The sequence below is a fragment of the Geotrypetes seraphini genome, chromosome 3 (genome assembly GCF_902459505.1).
Source record: "Geotrypetes seraphini chromosome 3, aGeoSer1.1, whole genome shotgun sequence".
In the NCBI taxonomy this organism is placed as follows: domain Eukaryota; kingdom Metazoa; phylum Chordata; class Amphibia; order Gymnophiona; family Dermophiidae; genus Geotrypetes; species Geotrypetes seraphini.
In genome coordinates, this window is record NC_047086.1 from 361193737 (window position 1) to 361212617 (window position 18881).

Genomic DNA, 18881 nt, shown 5'->3' on the forward strand with positions numbered 1-18881 from the left:
GATTGGTCTGAGATCTCCTGTTTTTTTGGGGACTAGAAAGTAACGGGAGTAGAACCCCTGCCCTTGCTGATCTGGAGGAACTTCCTCTATAGCGTTCAAAAGAAGAAGGGATTGAACCTCTTGAATAAGGAGAGCAGATTGAGGAATGTTTAAAGCAGACTCTTTTGGTGGACTTAGAGTCGGCAGAGTTTGAAAGTTGAGAGAGTAGCCGTGGTGTATGATGTTGAGGACCCATTGGTCCGAGGTGATGAGTTCCCATCGGCTGAGGAAAAGAGATAAACGACCACCTATGGGTTGAGGAAGGTGGGTGGAGATTTGAACACTGGCTATGCTTTGGAGAATTAAGTCAAAAGGGTTGCGACTTTGGTTGTGGAGGTGGCTTCACAGGCTGCTGTTGCTGTTGAGGCCTCGGGGGTTGACGTTGTTGTTGGCGTTGACGTCTAGGTGGTTGGGAAGGTGTCTGCAATGGTCGAGCTGCATAGCGGCGCTGATAAGCCGACTGCTGCTTGAAAGGCCGTGTAGTAGGGGGGCTTCTTTTTATTTTTGAGCAGAGTATCCCAGCGTGTTTCATGAGCCGAGAGCTTTTGAGTGGTCGAGTCCATGGATTCCCCAAAGAGCTCATCCCCCAGGCACGGTGCATTGGCTAACCGATCTTGATGATTAACATCAAGTTCGGATACCCGAAGCCAGGCAAGACGACGCATGGCCACAGACATAGCCGTTGCTCTGGAGGTAAGCTCAAAGGTATCATAGATGGGTGGGATACGGTTATACCAGGCTACAATCTACTTCGTCGGGACAGAGAGGACAAATTAGGAGGGGGGGTAGCACTATACACTAAGGATAATATCAAAACTACCAGGATCACAGAGGTTAGATACACAGGGGAATCACTTTGGGTAAACCTGGCCAGAGGGAACGAAAAATGCCTTTACCTCGGTGTGGTATACAGGCCTCCGAGACAACAGGAGGACAAAGACAAAGAATTGATTGAGGACATAGAGAACATCACTTTGCGTGGTGACACAGTACTGTTAGGCGACTTCAACATGCCAGATGCAGACTGGAACACCCTCTCAGCAACTACGAGCGGTAGCAAAAGAATAATAACCTCCATTAAGGGTGCACAACTCAAACAATTGGTATTAGAGCCCACCAGAGAAAAAGCAATACTGGACCTGGTACTCACAAATGGAGACAGTGTCTCGGAAGTATCAGTGGGAGACACGCTGGCCTCCAGTGACCACAACATGGTATGGCTCAACCTCAGGAAAGGCTTCTCTAAATCAAACACAGCAACGAGGGTCCTCAACTTTAGGGAGGCAGACTTCGACCACATGAGAGACTTTGTCCATCAAGAGCTACAAAACCATGTAGAAACTGACAATCCGGAAACTATGTGGACAAATCTAAAATACATCCTGAACGAAGCATCTTGCCGCTACGTAAAAACAGTAAGCAAACGCCGGAGAAACAAAAAACCACAATGGTTCAACAAGGAAATTTCGGACCTCATTAAAATGAAAAAAGAAACATTTATCACCTACAAACATCTTGGGAAAAGGGAGGCAAAAGAAGACTATCTGGCCAGATCTAAGGCTGTCAAAAAGGCAGTCAGGGAAGCCAAACTTCAAACAGAGGAAGATCTAGCACGGAACATTAAAAAAGGGGACAAATCCTTCTTTAGGTACATTAGCGACAGGAAGAGAAACAAAAATGGAATAGAACGCCTTAGGCAATCAGATGGAAACTACACAGAATCTGATACTACCAAGGCAGAACTGCTAAACGAATACTTCTGCTCAGTATTCACCTGTGAAGCACCGGGAGATGGTCCACAACTACAAATAAGAGACAGCCAAAATGACCTGTTTCGTGATTACGAGTTTACACCTAGTAGCGTCTACCACGAACTTTCAAGACTCAAAGTAGACAAAGCCATAGGGCCAGACAATCTACACCCCAGGGTACTCAGAGAGCTGAGTGAAGTTCTGGCTGAACCACTATCCGTACTCTTCAACCTTTCCATGCGCAAGGGAAAAGTACCCCTAGACTGGAAAACAGCTAACGTAATTCCACTCCACAAAAAGGGCTGCAGAACAGAGACAGGAAATTACAGACCGGTGAGTCTTACATCCATAGTATGCAAACTCATGGAAACACTGATCAAACAGGAACTTGACAAAATTCTAGACGAAGAAAATTTACGTGATCCACATCAACACGGATTTACCAGGGGAAGGTCCTGCCAATCTAATCTGATTGACTTCTTTGGTTGGGTGACCAGTCATCTGGATGCCGGTGAGTCCCTTGACGTGATATATTTGGACTTCAGCAAAGCTTTTGATAGCGTTCCACACCGCAGGCTGTTGAACAAACTAAAATCGATGGGATTGGGGGATACATTCACTACATGGGTAAGGGATTGGCTAGATGGTAGGCTTCAAAGGGTGATGGTAAACGGTACCCCCTCGAAAACGTCAGCAGTGATGAGTGGAGTACCTCAAGGCTCCGTCTTGGGGCCGATTCTATTCAATTTATTCATAGGAGACTTGACCCAAGGACTTAGAGGAAAAGTATCACTGTTTGCCGACGATGCCAAACTATGCAACATAGTTGGCAAAAGCAGTGTGCCTGACTTTATGACGCAGGACCTAAGACAGCTTGAACAGTGGTCATCCACTTGGCAGCTAGGCTTCAATGCTAAAAAATGTAAAGTAATGCACCTAGGGAAAAAAAATCCACACAGAACTTACACACTAAATGGTGAAACCTTGTCCAGGACCACGGTGGAACGTGATTTAGGAGTGATCATTAGCGATGATATGAAGGCTGCCAATCAAGTAGAGAAGGCTTCGTCTAAGGCAAGACAAATGATGGGCTGTATCCGTAGGGGTTTTGTCAGCAGAAAACCTGAGGTCATAATGCCACTGTACAGATCCATGGTGAGACCTCATCTCGAGTATTGTGTTCAATTCTGGAGACCACACTACCGAAAAGATGTGTTGAGAATTGAGTCGGTTCAGCGAATGGCTACCAGAATGGTCTTGGGGCTCAGGGATCTCACGTATGAAGAAAGGTTAAAGAAACTGCGGATGTACTCGCTGGAGGAGCGAAGAGACAGAGGGGACATGATTGAGACTTTTAAGTATATTACTGGGCGTATAGAGGTGAAAGATGATATCTTCAGTCTTACAGGACCCTCGGTAACCAGAGGACACTCGCTGAAAATCAGGGGAGGGAAATTTCGGGGTGATGCTAGGAAGTACTTCTTCACCGAAAGGGTGGTCGATCATTGGAACGAGCTGCCTCAGCGGGTGATTGAGGCCAGCAGCGTGTTAGATTTCAAGAGAAAATGGGATATTCATGTGGGATCTCTAGGAGAGTAAGAATCAAGGAGCGGGTCATTGGTATGGGCAGACTCGATGGGCTATGGCCCTTTTCTGCCGTCAATTTCTATGTTTCTATGTTTCTAACCATAAATTTTCGCAGTTGGAATAGAGAAGAGGAGCATTGATGAAAAGCCTATTGTTTTTGTTGGGGGAGGTACTTTTCAAATGAAGCCATGGTGGTAAGGAGATGTTTCAAATAAAATGAAAAATGGAATGCATAGTTGCCAGATCTATTAGCCAACATTGCATTTTGATAAAGCCTTTTACCAAATTTGTCCATGGCTTTGCCTTCTCTGCCAGGAGGTACAGAAGCATATACACTAGCTCCTGAGGATTTTTTTAGGGTAGATTCCACTAACAATGATTCGTGTGGAAGCTGGGGTTTGTCGAATCCAGGAATAGGGATCACCTTGTATAAAGAATCTAGTTTACGGGGAGCTCCAGGAATTGTTAAAGGAGTCTCCAGATTCTTGTAGAATGTCTCTCTCAGGATATCATGTAGAGGTAGTTTCAAGAATTCCTTAGGAGGCTGGTCAAAGTCAAGTGCGTCTAAAAAAGCTTTAGACTTTTTAGACTCAGCCTCCAAAGGAATGGACATGGAATCACACATATCTTTCAAAAAGGAAGTGAAAGAGGTTGATTCCTGTCTTGAAGATGGATCAGGTAATGCAGAATCATCTTCTTCAGAGGAACATTCACCCTCAGAAAGAAATGGTTCTTCAGAATCACCCCACAGATCAGGGTCTCTTACATGAGATGTACGATCCCGGGACTCTGGAGTGGAAGGTTCTAAATGTCGGGATTTGCGCACCGACTTACCCGATCTCATCGACACGGTACCGGGAGATGTTGGTTGCACCGGTGCCAAAATCTGCACCGACTGATGTCTCGGTTCCGGTGCAAGAAGTGGCATCGATGTCGATGAGGCCGAGTGGACCGGTACCGAAGCAGTGGACGCAGAAAAAAGAGGCTGCTCCACTACCGGTACCGGTGGCTCAGACCGGACCGGTTCTGGAAGAATCGGGGTTAAAATAGCAGGAATCAGCTGCTGGAGTTGTTCCCTGAGCTGAACCTGCAAGACAGCGGCAATGCGCTCATCTAACGAGGGCACCGGTACCACTTTTTTCTTCTGCGGTACCTTGGGTGCCGCTCTACACTCCGAGGAGGAACCCGATGTCGAAGGGCTAACCTCGATCGGAGCGGAGCGCTTCCGCTGGCGTTTCACGGTCGGCAGGATTGGGCTCACTGCAGTGGAGACCGGAGGACGCTCCAGCGGGGAAGGCTTCTTAGCCGGCTTACCTGGAGGATACGACGCCGGCGCGGTATTGCGCGGTGTCGACGAAGAGGGTGCCGACTGAGATGGAACCGATGTCGGTGCCGGTGTAGCAGAGTCGGACATCTTGGCACCGAAAAGTAACCGCTGTTGGATCTGGCGGTTTTTCAGAGTACTTTTCTTTAACGATGCGCAGCGGGTACAAGATGACGCTCGATGATCAGGACCAAGACACTGCAGACACCAGTTATGTGGGTCTGTCAGTGAAATTGGTCGAGCGCACCGCTGGCACTTTTTAAACCCGGGTTGAGGGGGCATGAATGGAAAAACGGCTTCAGCCAAATCGAAGCCCGAGGCTTCGATAGTGGCAAGAGGCCCCGCTGGGGCGAAACCGAAAGAAAAGAAAAAATTGACTAAATAGATTTTTTTTTTTTTTTTTACAAAGAAATAAAGAAAAAAAGAGGAAAATGATATTTTCCAAGAGGTTTACGCGAGTGTGGAAGGCAAAAATCGAAAAAATATTCAACAGCCGTTGAACACACGTCTTCTTAGCTCCGCGGAAACTAAGAAACTGGGGACCGCGCGCCTCTGTCGGGCGGGAAGGCACTCGCGCGTGCGCGGTGCGGCATACCAGAACTTTCTAAGTTCTTAGAGTGCAATCACTCTAAAATTGTCCGTACCGGGGCTCCATCGGTGCCGTCACCCATCAGTCAAGAATAGCTGCCTGCTTGTCCTGGGATAACTACTGGTTACTTGATTCCCTTTTGGATCAAATAGCCATGTGATGAAGGCTGGTCAAAGCCTTCCATAATTGGAATTTAAGATCTGAAACATAACACGCATTTATAAAAGAGATGAAATAAGAATTCAGCCCTTAAATGTCAAGGAAGAAGATATTTTGTGTGCTTAATCATTGTTAATAAGTAGCCACAGTGATCTTTCTACCAACATGTTAAAGAATTCAGCCTTTCACTGAATGTGAATACCTTCTCCAGTGTGTCACTTATTGACTTTCTCCGTAAAAGGTTTTAATGCAGCACATTTCCTGGGTGACTGCAATGTGACTAATCTGACATGCTACTGATAATTAAGCAAACCAATGACATAATGTTCACTCTATATCCATTATGGAATACTAAAACTAGCAATTCTTAAAACCATCTTAATGGAAAGATTAGGCTCTTACCTCGATAATCTTCTTTCTAGTAGAAAGGCATATGAGTCTTGAACCACTGGTTGAAAGACCCTGCAGAAGGCATCAATCATATTCTTTTATCCGCCTCCTTCCTCAGTGGGCTATGCCCCAGCTCCTCAGTTCATACCAAAGCAATGCAAAAACTCTGTACGGGGAACCTCCCTGTCTACATCAACTCTGTTCTGCTCTGTAAAGATTAGTGAACAAAACACATTAATTTAAAAACAACTGGTAAACAATAACCAAAGTGGCATAACCAATAAGCCACCTAGCTAAGCGCGAACTGCGCCAACAACTATGGAAATTTATACAACCTCATTTGTTTCTTAGTACTTTTATTTCCTCTCATACTTTGAATCTGCCTTACAGTGGAAAAAACCAAACATACATCTGGTAATACATGCATGTCTGAGACAATACACAGGCTATGTGTAAACTGACAGGAGGGCCTTCAAGACTATGCCTTTCAACTGGAAAAAAGATTATCGATGTAAGAACCTAATCTTACCTTCCAGTGCAAAAGGCATACGAGTTCTTGAGTCTAGGGCGGGCCAGATAAGCCTGCTGTTAGCGATAAAGTCTGGCATCAAGATTACCCAGGAGAGTACGCAGAGGAGCATGCTTCCCAATAGGGATGCCAGCTGAAGTGACCATCGTAGACTGCAACACATCGCTAACCATGGCAGTGGCGTATGGAGAGAGTCCATCTGCAGAGACCACTGGGACAAGAGAGTGGGCGCAGATAGGCTTTTGCCCATGGAACAACCTCTATGGTGGCTACCATAGATCCCAGCACTTGAAGGTAGTGCCATACTGTGAGAGCAGGCATTGCCAAGAGCTCCACAATTTGCTGAGGTAACTTCATTCTGCACATGTTGGGCAGAAAGGTGTGACTCTCTGTCAAGTTGAACCTCACACCCAATACTCCAAACACATCTGAAGCTTCAGATGGTTTTTCTGGAAATTGAGGGTCCAACCCAGCTCCTGCAGCAGCTGAACCACTTGGTGCACTGCTTTCTCAGCCTTGGATGGGGCTTTAATCAGTCAATTGTCCAAGTATGGATGCACCTGGATCCCTGCATTGTGCAGATGTGCTGCCACCATGACCACCACCTTGGTGAAGGTGCAAGGAGCCTTCTCCAGACCGAGGAGCAATGCTGAGAATTGGAAATGCCTTCCTAATACATGGAATCCCAAACCTCCCAATGAGCCAACAACCTCCCACCTATCTACAGAGGCACAGATGTTAAATTGGTGTCATTGTTGTTTCTTGGAGGCTGCAGATGGGCAGGAACTGGAGGATTGAGGCCTTCTGGAGGAGCCAAATATCTGCCGAGAGCCCGGATATGATCTTAGCGCAGAGGAATCCCCCATGTACTGGTGAGGCCTCCAGCAGCCACAAAAATTACTCTGAGCCAGAGGGTGTGGCCTACTATCAGGCAGTGACTTAGGGTGACAATCTGCTACACTGGCCATAAGATCGTCCAAATCTTTGCCAAAGAGCATTTGACCTTTAAATGGTAGCCTGCTTAAGTGGCCTTAGAAGCGAAATCTCCTGCCTATTGCCTTTTCCAAAGAATTCTGAGGGCTGATATGGAATAAATCTTGCTCATGACCCTGAACATGATAAAGACAATCCACTACATAGTCTAACCCCGCAAGTATCCACTGGGGGAAAGCTTCATTGTCCATGGCACAGGATTGGCCTAATCTAGCATGGCAAGTACGTGCGATGATAAACGCCGCTGCTGCTGCCTTCAGTCCTAATGCCAAGGCCTCAAACTGCCTTTTTAGGACCACTCTGCGATCCTGTGCATCCTTTAGAATCACTCCTCCCTTACTGGGCAAAGATGTGCACTTGGTTACCTATGCTACTAATGATCCCACCTTAAGAATCACAAATAGTTGCTAAAATTTTGGAGTCACCAGGTACAGCTTGGACAAAGTTGTTAAAACGCATGCGGACTGTCAAAAATTGCAGGCAGACCTTAGGAATTTGGAAGACTGGGCATCCAAGTAGCAGATGAAATTTAATGTGGACAAATGCAAAGTGATGCAAATTGGGAAGAATAACCCAAATCACAGTTATGGGATGCTAGGATCCACCTTGGGGGTTAGCGCCCAAGAAAAGGATCTTGGTGTCATTGTAGACAATATGATGAAACCTTCTGCCCAATGTGCGGCAGTGGCCAAAAAAGCAAACAGGATGCTAGGAATTATTAAAAAAGGGATGGTTAACAAGACTATGGTGCAACCTCACCTGGAGTATTGTGTTCAATTCTGGTCTCCTTATCTCAAGAAAGATATAGCGGCACTAGAAAAGGAAAAAGAAGAGCGATCAAGATGATAAAAGGGATGGAATGCCTCTCATATGAGGAAAAACTAAAAAGGTTAGGGCTCTTCAGCTTGGAAAAGAGACGGCGGAGGGGAGATATAACTGAAGTCTACAAAATCCTGAGTGGAGTAGAATGGGTACATGTGGATCAATTTTTAACTTCATCAAAGGAGACATGATACAAACTTTCAAGAACCTGAAAGGCATAGATAAGGTAGACAGGAACAGATTCTTCAGACTGTGGGGAACAACAAGTACAAGGGGGCACTCGGAGAAACTGAAAGGGGACAGGTTTAGAACCAATGCCAGGAAGTTCTTCTTCACCAAGAGAGTGGTGGACACATGGAACACACTACCGGAGGTTGTGATAGGGCAGAAGACACTACAGGGATTCAAAGAAAGTTTGGATAAATTCCTGAAGGATAAGGGGATTGAGGGATACGGATAGAAGTAGTGATAGTTTTTTTAGGATGAGGCAGGAACCACTTGACAGGTCATGGACCTGATGGGCCGCCGTGGGTGCGGACCGCTGGGCGCGATGGACCTCTGGTCTGTCCCGGTGGAGGCAACTTCTTATGTTCTTAAAAATTATAAAGACTAGGGGACACTCGAAGTTACAGGGAAATATTTTTAAAACCAATAGGAGGAAATATTTTTTCATTCAGAAAATAGTTAAGCTTTGGTTGTTAAGCTAGAGGTTGTGGTAAGAGCGGATAGAGTAGCTGGTTTTAAGAAAGGTTTGGACAATTTCCTGGAGGAAAAGTCCATAGTCTGTTATTGAGAAAGACATGGAGGAAGCCACTGATTGCTCTGGGTTTTGGCCAGGTACTAGGAACCTGGATTGGCCACTGTGACTGGGCTTGATGGACCATTGGTCTGACCCAGTAAGGCTAATCTTATGTTCTTATTGTCTCGGCACATTCATGGAGCCCTCTGGAGCATCCCACCGCTCCATGAGCATAACTGTTATATCTGGATGCGAGGAAAGTATACTGTCTGAGTCTCAGACCTGCTCATAGCAGAGCTTTGAGAAAGAGAGGGCTGCGATTAATCTAATTTTAACTCCTGCAGCACCTCTATTATGATCTATGTCAAAGCTGCCATTTAAAGTGACGGTGGACTGTTGGATCCTCTCCCCGATCCAAGACTGCAACTGCCTCCTGACTTGATTTTGTCAGCCTGAGACCCTGTACCCTCTAACACAAAGGATCCACTGTGGGAGAGTAAAGGAACAGATTCTGACCTCCAATCTTCCTAGTCCTTTTCCAAATGGGTTTTGGGATCCTGCGAAAGGACCTGGCATGAGGGACTAGTGCCTAACAGGCATGAATCCGATGTATCAAGGCTTGAGGAGTCCATCCCTATCCATTTTAATCAAAATTGAGGGGTATTAAGGCAGATAGAGGCTTTTAATTCAAAACTGGGAAATCCAAGATGGCTGCCACAGCAGCAATTTTAAGCTAAAAATCAGCCTGTAGGAGTTAAATCAAAACTCAAAAATACCTTCAATAAAGGTTTTTGGAGGTGGGACCTAAATCCTGGCCCCAGAAACCTCCAAAAATGCAATTCCTTCCCCCCATCCCCCAATTATCCCCACAGGCATCTATAGCTTGTACTGGTTAGGAGCTGCTTAGCTTCAGGGAAAGCTGCAATAAGAAGACTGCCTCAAACAAGCATGTAGGAAGCTCCGATGCCTCTTTCTTTGGGCTGCCAGTCAGATCCAAGTCTGAATTGAATCTCCAACCCCCCACAGGAACCCTCTTAATGATGGAGGGAGGGGAAACGCAGCCAGTACCTGCTAGAGTCGAAAGGGATAATTTGGGGCCACACAGCCTGCGCTCAAGCTCCAAATAAATCTGGAGCAAGCAGAGCTCCCAAGTAAATGGTCCGTGTGAGCCTAGGTCCATCTAGTGCAGTCTGGTTAGGCAGTTGCCCTGTACAAGGGGAAATCCCGCTAGCAACAGACCTCTGCGCCGAGAGTCTGTGTCTTCTTGCAGACAAAGCTGGCCCAAGACTGTTGGAAACCTCTGCAGCACTGAAAGCCTCGCAATCCAAATTAAACCCAAAAATTATTTAAAAAAAAAAAAAAAAAAAAAGATTATCTCGGAGCAGAACAGAAAGACACTTTCAGTCTCATTTGCAGAAGGAAAAGACTGATGAGCTGGGGTGGAAGACGGTAGAGACAGAAAAAATAATGTGATTGATGCCTTCTGCAGGGTCTCGTGACCAATGGAGGATAAAACCCACTAATTCAAGACTCGTATGCCTTTTGCACTGGAAGTCAAATCTTCAAAGTCTTCAAAGGATGCCAGAGCTATACTTTTATTATCTGATTTATTATTAAGGAAGTGCCCACCTGATTCTCTGGTTGGGCGACGCTCATGACGAAGGAAAAAGCGGACGTCGTGCCTCTGGACTCCTAACCGCTGTAGTGTGTCAAACATCCGCTCACTGTCGGCCACAGGACGCTCTGTAGAAAGACAAGAAAAAAAGGTGTCAGCTGCCTTCCTTCCTGGCACTGCTGCTCATCACAGATCATAAGAGTTTGGTAAGAACATCTGATAAAATGACAAGCTCCTGGGCACACGGATATCCTTTAATTATAAAAACAATAAAATCAGCCACTTATGATCAAATAGGTAAAGGTTAGAGAATTCTGGTTTCAACATTCAATAACATCAGCACCCAAGAAACCCTCCATGAGGAACACCATCCTTCCATACACACAAGACAATCAACACTATCATAATTTGAGTTCAATAATGGCCGCAGTTTCATTTGTACAAACCCACCTCAGCCAAGATGGAATTTCTTAAATAGTTTAACCTGTTCCCCCTCTCCCCACCCTGAACTCCTCTAGTTGTTTCTTGGAGTTCAGGTTACAGAACAATCTGCATCTCTTCTTTACTTCACGGTGACCTCTTAAACGGCACCATGCTTCCATCATCACTGGATCCTTACCCACAGATCCAATGGGGTTCCACAAGGCTGCCCTATAGGGCATGGAGTCCTCCAGCCTCCAGCCCTTATTCAGAAGACGACAAAGAGTCATTCTCCCCCCCTCCCCTTTTTCTGGCTCAACCTCATTTATATCAACTAGCTCAGGCACTGCCCCAAACGAATGATGTAAAAACTTTATAAACAATCTGATTAATGACACCAAACTTGGTGCCTCTCAGAACCCCAAACCCATTATTGGGCATGCAGATAGCCAGAAGACATAAGGGACAAAAGCAGTACCTCATACTCCTGGCATACTCTCAATTATGCTGTCCCTTACTTACCCAATCTGAGGCTCCAAACCAGCCACACAGTTTAAAGCCATGAAGGTCTTCTCTCCCTATTTTTCCTCTGCCTTCACTGCACTCCAGCATGCAAACCTCCTCTTCCGTCTAGCTGACTCTGTCCTTGGCCTTTAATTACTATAGCACTACTAGATTTACACAGTGCTATACACAAACATTAGTGATAACCCCAATGGCCCAGACTACTTTACACTCACCTTGAGGAAATCACCTAGCTTCTCTGTAGTCTCCATCCAAGTCATCTGTATTGCATATTACTGTGTATACTGACAGCAGTATAGAAAGGACTATGCATGTTTAGTAGTCTAATCTAGTTTCCTTTGACTACACTGCCAAATCTGCCACCACTGCTAGCAATGACAATAGGCCAAAAGGTTAAATGGGCCCAGAAAGCAAAATTGAGCTCTTTACTGAATGTCAAACTCACACCACCCCTTCATCCTTCACCCAAATAACTCAGGAAGCTTCTCCTGCCTGGTCCCACCCTCTTGTCCCTCTGTCAACTACCGCTAACTTTTCTTCCTTCTCTGAAATCACAGAGAAAGAAACTGCACAGCTTCTGTCTTCAGCCAAGCCTACTACATGCTCCTAAGACCCTATTCTTGCCCCTCTACTCGACCCATCTCACATACTGTTATCCCTCCCATATGCCATATTCTCAATTTATCTGTTTTCACTGCAACTGTCCCTACTGCCTTCAAACATGCAGTGGTTAAGCTGCTTCTCAGAAATCCTCGCTGGACCCCACCTGCCCATCCAACTATCGCCCTGTCTCCCTTCTTTCGTTCCTATCCAAGCTATTTGAGCATGCTGTTCTCCGTCGCTGCCTGGACTTCCTTTCAATCCTCTACAATCTGGCTTTCGCCCCCTACACTCCACAGAGACTGCCTCACTAAAGTCTGCAGTGACTTGTTCATGGTCTGATCTAAGGGCTTTTACTCAATCCTCATCCTTCTTGACCTGGGTGCTGCCTTTGATATTGTTAATTACAGCTTACTCCTTGATACACTGTCCTCACTTGGATTCTGTGAATCTGTCCTCTCCTGGTTTGCCTCCTACCTCTCCCAACACACCTTAAGTGTATGTGATGGTGGGTCCTCTTCTGCTGCTACCCCACTAGTGGTTGGTGTACTCCAGGGTTCTGTCTTAGGACCTCTTCTCCTCTTTCTCTACACCTCTTCCCTTAGTGCCCTGATCTCCTCCCATGGCTTCCAGTATCACCTATATGCTGATGAGTTCCAGATCTACCTCTCTACACCCAAAATTTCACCTAAAATCCAAGAAAAAGTCTCTGCCTGTTTGGCTGACACTGCTGCTTGGATGTCCTGCCATCAACTGAAACTAAATATGTTCAAGGCTGAGCTGCTCCTCTTTTCCTCCTGAACCCTCTGCTCCTCCACCTCCTCTTTTCTCCATCTCAGTAAATATGTTCCTCTGCTCGCAAACTTGGAGTCTTCAATTCTGACCTCTCATTTTCTACGCACATCCAACAAACTGCTAAGACCTGTCACTTCTATCTCTTCAATATCACCAAATTTCACCCCTTCCTCTCTGAACATACTATCTGGATCCTTGTCCACATTCTCATAACCTCACGCTTAGATTACTGCAATCTACTGCTAACTGGTCTCCCACAGTGTCGCCCCTCCTCCTTGCAATCTGTGCAAAACTCTGCTGTACGACTCATCTTCTACCAATCTCACTACGCTCATGTCACCCCTCTCCTTAAGTCACTTCACTGGCCCCCTATCTGCCATCGCATACAATTCAAGCTCCTATTGTTGACCTACAAGTGTGTTCATTCTGCTGCCCCTCAATATCTCTCCTCTCTTCTTATATACCTCCCAAACTCTGTTCCTCAGATAAGTTGCTTCTCCTCCACTGCCAATTCCAGACTTCTTTCATTTCATCTAGATGCCCCCATGCCTGGAATAAATTACTGGAGTTTGTCCACCAAACCCCTTCCCTTGTTTAAAAGCAGACTGAAACCCCACCTTTTTGATATAGCCTCCAATCCTTACCCCTATTCCTCTGCCCACCAACCCAGCCAGCTGATTAACCGTGCCCCTTAACTGTAACCATAACATCCTGTTTGCCTGTCTTGTCTGTTTAGATTGCAAGCTCTTTCGAACAGGAACTGTTTTCTACTTCTTTGTGACTCTGTGCAGCGCTGTGTACATCTGATAGCGTTATAGAAATAATAGTAGGAATAGTAGTAGTTTACTGAACAGAGACATGCTACAGAACAGTCATCAGTAAAGAGATATCAGCTACACTTTGAATTATAAAATCAAAGCAAGAACACAATTTGCTTTTTATATGTGGAATATTCTCCAGTTATACAACACACTTTAAAGAAGTGGTCTCAAACTCGAACCTTTTGCAGGGCCACATTGCATGAGGTAAAACTCTTTATAGTTTATAAATCTTTCCTTTTGGCTAAGCCTTAATAATAATAATATTGTAATTTATAGCTAAAGAGATATATGATCAAGAAACTGTTTTATTTTATTTTAGTGATTATGATAGACATACCAAGGGCCTCAAAATAGTACCTGGCGAGCTGCATGAGATCAATGCTTTAAAGCTTACAGACATACAATTTCTTTGGAAAGCAAACATCCCCTAGGGCATTTAAAGGTAAATATTAAAAAATTCATACAGAAGTGTTTGCACAAGAGCAAACTACAATCAGGTATTTTAAAAACAACAAATATCTCAATGAATCAAAGCAGATGTCAATCAAAATAAGCAAAGATCTACTACTTAACAAGGATTTTCCATACTGCTAATTGCTTTCCTAATACCATATTTTCACATAGATAACACGCACCCGTGTAAAACGCGCACACGGGTATAGCGCGCAAAAAACACATATTTATGTACATAAATTTTTATATACCGCGCACACCCGTATACCGCGCATGCTGCCCGACTCTCCTTTCGCCCGCCCCGACTCTCCTCTGGAGACCCTGACTCTGTTTTCGCCCGCCCCGACTCTCCTTTCCTCCTTGAAGTCCTGTCCCTACCCTGAAAGCCTGATGCCCCCCCCGACGTCCGATTCCCCCCCCCCCCCCGCAGGACCGCTCGCACCCCCACCCCGAAGGAGCGCTCGCACTCCCACCCCGAAGGACCGCTCGCACCCCCACCCGAAGAACCGCTCGCACCCCCACAGCCTCACCCCCCTCCCCCATGGAGAAGCTGTCTACCTTGTTTCCGGATGCCAGCGAGCCCAGCTGTTTCCTCTGCTGACGGTCCCGCCCCTTCTCTGACATCAGAGAAAGGGCGGGACCGCCTGAAGAGGAAGCAGCGCAGCACAGGGCTCTGAGAAGGGGCAGGACCGCTGGCAGAGGAAGCAGCTGGGCTGGCATCCGGAAACAAGGTAGACAGCTTCTCCATGGGGGAGGGGGGGAGGCTGTGGGGGTGTGAGCGGTCCTTCGGGGTGGGAGTGCGAGCGCTCCTTCCGGGTGATGAATCGGGCGTCGGGGGGGGGGGGGAACTATGTAAAAAAATTTTTGTACAACGCGCTCACGCGTATAAAGCGCAAGGGTATGCGCGGTTTGTAAAAACCACGTATAACGCGCGCGTTATATGCGAGAAAATACAGTACTTCTTTCAACTGTTAACATGAACTACCCATCCCCTCTCTACTGGGTACATGATACCTTACACAAATGGCACACGGAGCTAGCTTAGGAGGCCAGCACTGTTCCAAAAGCTGTGCACTATCTCCCTCTCTGGGGGCACTCTGCTTTTATATGCCACACCTCCGAGGCTTCCAATCTCTAAAAGGGAAGGAGGAGCTACCCCCACTGATATGAACATTAAGATGAGTACATCTAGAGATGCTGCAAACATTATTAGACATTGCAGGATAAAATTGAGCTCCACAGGCTTGAAATCAGATCCTAGCCCTTAAAAACAGCTTCCCTGCATTTACTTCAGCAGGCTTTTCCTCAGTCACTTCAAGCTGCTCTAAATTCAATCCCTCAGCTGAGAATTCCAGGCTAATTAGCTCTGCAGTTTGATACTTTGCAAGTTTGGTACAATTTGGCAAAAAAGAATTCATCTAATAGTCAACTGGTCTAAAGATCAATTGGCTAAAAGTTAAACCACCTAATGCACAATTGGTGCAAAAATTAAATAATCAAGATAAAGATGTGATACATTTGTCATGGGGAAGATACTTTTTAAGTCAATAATGAGAATACATCACCTGCTTTAATCTAATCAAGGCATTAACCTCAGAAGCCATTTGGTATCATAATATAATAGGTAAAAAGTGAACTGAATACGGAAGAAGTGTTTGATGTGGAAAGACAGGAACAAAAACAGAAAAGATTCCCACAAAGCAGTCATGAGTCCACAAAAGAAATAGGGATGGAAAGCCAACAGAATTGGGGTATTATCCAATAAAATATTTAGACACAGAACGGTCAGTGTTTTGAGGTCACAGTGATATATCTATAAAACCCACAAACATTAATAATTAATACAAAATTAAAAGATCAAAATAAAAGGACAACACACAATGGTTAAAAAAAACCCAAAGTATACTAAAATACATGTACATCATTGCTTATAAGAAGTGAAATCAGTTAGCTTAGCAGGATTTTTAAAAAGTTTAGATAATTTCTTAAAAGAGAAGTCCATAGGCCATTATCGAGATGGCTTATTCCTATGAAAGGCAGCATAAAATCTGTTTTACTACTTGGGATCTAGCTGGGTACTTGGGACCTGGGTTGGCCACCGTTGAAAACAGGATGCTGGGCTTGATGGACCTTCGGTCTGTCCCAGTATGGTAATTCTTAAATGAAATCATCATATAATTCAAAAGTATAAAAATACGCTTTGTTTTTCAAACTATATGCTGTCCTTTATCTTGATCTTTGAATTACATTTATTATTAATGTTTATGGTTTTTGTAGATATATTACTGTGACCTCTGAGGCAGGCTTACTTGAGCCAAAACATAGACCGTGTTGGGTCTAAACAGTTTGCTATAATAAATATTTTATTGGATGATTATCCCAGTGTTGGCTTTCCATCCTTACTCATGAAATGGGAAATACTTAATTCATGAATGAAGTAAGTTATTAAATAACTAGTGTTTAAGCCCGTTACATTAACGGGTGCTAGAAAGCAGCCCCCTTTCCCTCTCCCCCTCCAGTTCCTCCCTGTCTCTCTGTGGCCCCTTTCTGTCTCCCCCCCAAGCAAAGCTGACTGCCTCCCAGCACACCCCTCCCCCCCAAGCAGCCTCCTTTCCCTCTCCCCCTCCAGTTCCTCTCTGACTGTCTCTTCGTGGCCCCCCTTCTGTCTTCCCCCCCAAGCAAAGCTGTCTGCCTCCCAGCACACCCTTCCCCCCAAAGCAGCCTCCTTTCCCTCTCCCCCTCCGGTTCCTCCCTGACTGTCTCTCCGTGGCCCCCTTCTGTCTCCCCCCCAAGCAAAGCTGTCTGCCTCCCAGCACACCCCTCCACCAAAGCAGCCCCCTTTCCCCCTCCCCCTCCAGTTAATCTGCCCCATTTCATCATCTTCCCTTTGATCAAGGTCTCTCCCTACCCCTTAAGATGCATTATCTCTCACCTCCCAATTCTGGCCCTCGTAATTTAGCATAGCTGTCTCATTACCGCCACAGCTCTCTTCCCCTGTCCAGTTTTTTTCCCCATGTCTTTCTTTGGTTAATCCTCTTCCCTCAGGTAAAAGATCGGCCCTCTCCCTTGCTCTTCCCTCGATTTCTCTCCACTTTGGTCCAGTATTTCATACCCTCTTCTCCCCCTCCCCTTCCGCGAGTCGGGCGTCATCCTTACATTGTCCACTCCCCGCCGGTATGCAGGTTGGCGAGTCACCGGCAGAGCCAGCAAAATACAGGCTGCTACCGGGAAGCATGGAAGAGAGGCCGCCGCTGTTCCTCCCTGCCTGCCTTTGCGTCCCCTTGCTGCTGGGCGGCAGCAGCGCCCTGGACCTGCACTTTTTGGGCCTTGAGGCCAAAGTGGCACTCAACCTGTCGCTGAAGGCGGACTGGACACAAAATTCGTGGAGCTGGAAAGGCTCTGGATGCGAGCTGGGAGAAGACCGACGGTTGCTGAGGTTGCGCTCAGCTGCCCAGGAACCCCGTTACACTCTCGGTGCGCCTCCGGGTCCACATGCACGGCCTGCACTGCACACTCCAAAGAGGGGAGCAGAAGGAACGGCGGTGGCGGCGGTTTGTTTCGCAGTGAGTGAGGGCGGGAAGCTCCAGAGTGTTCCCTGCCGCCGCGTTCTAAAATAGAATCTGGCCACGGATCACAAAACACAGTGGCAGGGAACACGAAACCCTAAATGCGCATGCACACTTAGGGTTTTATTATATAGGATTTGTTTAGGAAGCCAGTTATTAAACAAAACTGTTGAGCTTTGAAAACTGTTGAGCTTTGAAGTAGGCCTGTTGTGAATGAGATGAAAACAAAAGCTATGAATTGAAATTGTGTTATATTTCCATAAAAAGGGTATAACCTGTTATTGTATAAAAGTTATGCTTCAAGTATAAAATCTAAAACAAATGATGTTAAGTTAGTGCAAAAAAGTGTTGTTTAAGGTAAAATATTTCAGTTAAATTACAACTGTTACAGCAGATACGCTAAGGAATGGAGTTCAAACATATTCAAAAATATAGGTTACAGTCCAAACAAATGTATATAATATAAATAAATCAAAATAATTCAAATAATGTGTATATGAAATGTTCAGAATCCATATCTCCTGCAGACGAGCAGCTAAAGAGTTAAATGGGGACCATCACCACACTCCCACATCCCCATATATTGAATACAATTTGAGGAAAGGGGCCTAGTAGTTTGAGCTACAGTCTCAGCACCCTGGGATTGTAGGTTCAAATCCCATACTGCTCCTTCCATTGCCCCAACTACGTTAGATAGATTGAGAGCCCATCAGGACAGAGAAGGAAAATGCTCAAGCACCTGATTGTAAACCACTTAGATAACCTTGATAGGTGGTATATAAATACTTTAAACAAACAAACAATAGTAAGTTGGAACTAGGCACTTATCTGTGAAACTGCAGGCACTTAAATGCCCCAGTTTGAGTTGAACTGAAGATCAGTTATCAAAACAGCTCAGCAGGAAAACATCATCAGTAGTGAAACGCATCACATGTTCATAACTAATTACTATCAATTAAATTCAAGCTCCCCTCTACCCAGGAATGAAGTTCTACAACTTGGTAGATTCTGAAAATCGGAAAGAGACGTTAGTAGCTCAAAGTTGTCTTCTGTGCCTGCAACGTAAGTATGTCAGAAAGATAATAGGAGTTGTGAAGAGAGAGACCACAATGGGTCAACAATCACCATAACCATTAATGGCCAGCATCAAATACAAAAGTTCCG

General features: G+C 45.5%; 1 protein-coding gene across 3 annotated transcripts in view; it reads right to left on the reverse strand.

Moving 5' to 3' along the window:
• TP53BP2 (tumor protein p53 binding protein 2) overlaps positions 1–18881 on the reverse strand; it is a 138571-nt gene that overhangs the window by 69208 nt on the left and 50482 nt on the right. For all 3 annotated transcript variants that reach the window (XM_033938942.1, XM_033938943.1, XM_033938941.1), the window contains exon 3: positions 10552–10665. In XM_033938942.1, the coding sequence (XP_033794833.1) occupies positions 10552–10665 (114 nt within the window). The remainder of the gene's footprint in view (positions 1–10551; positions 10666–18881) is intronic.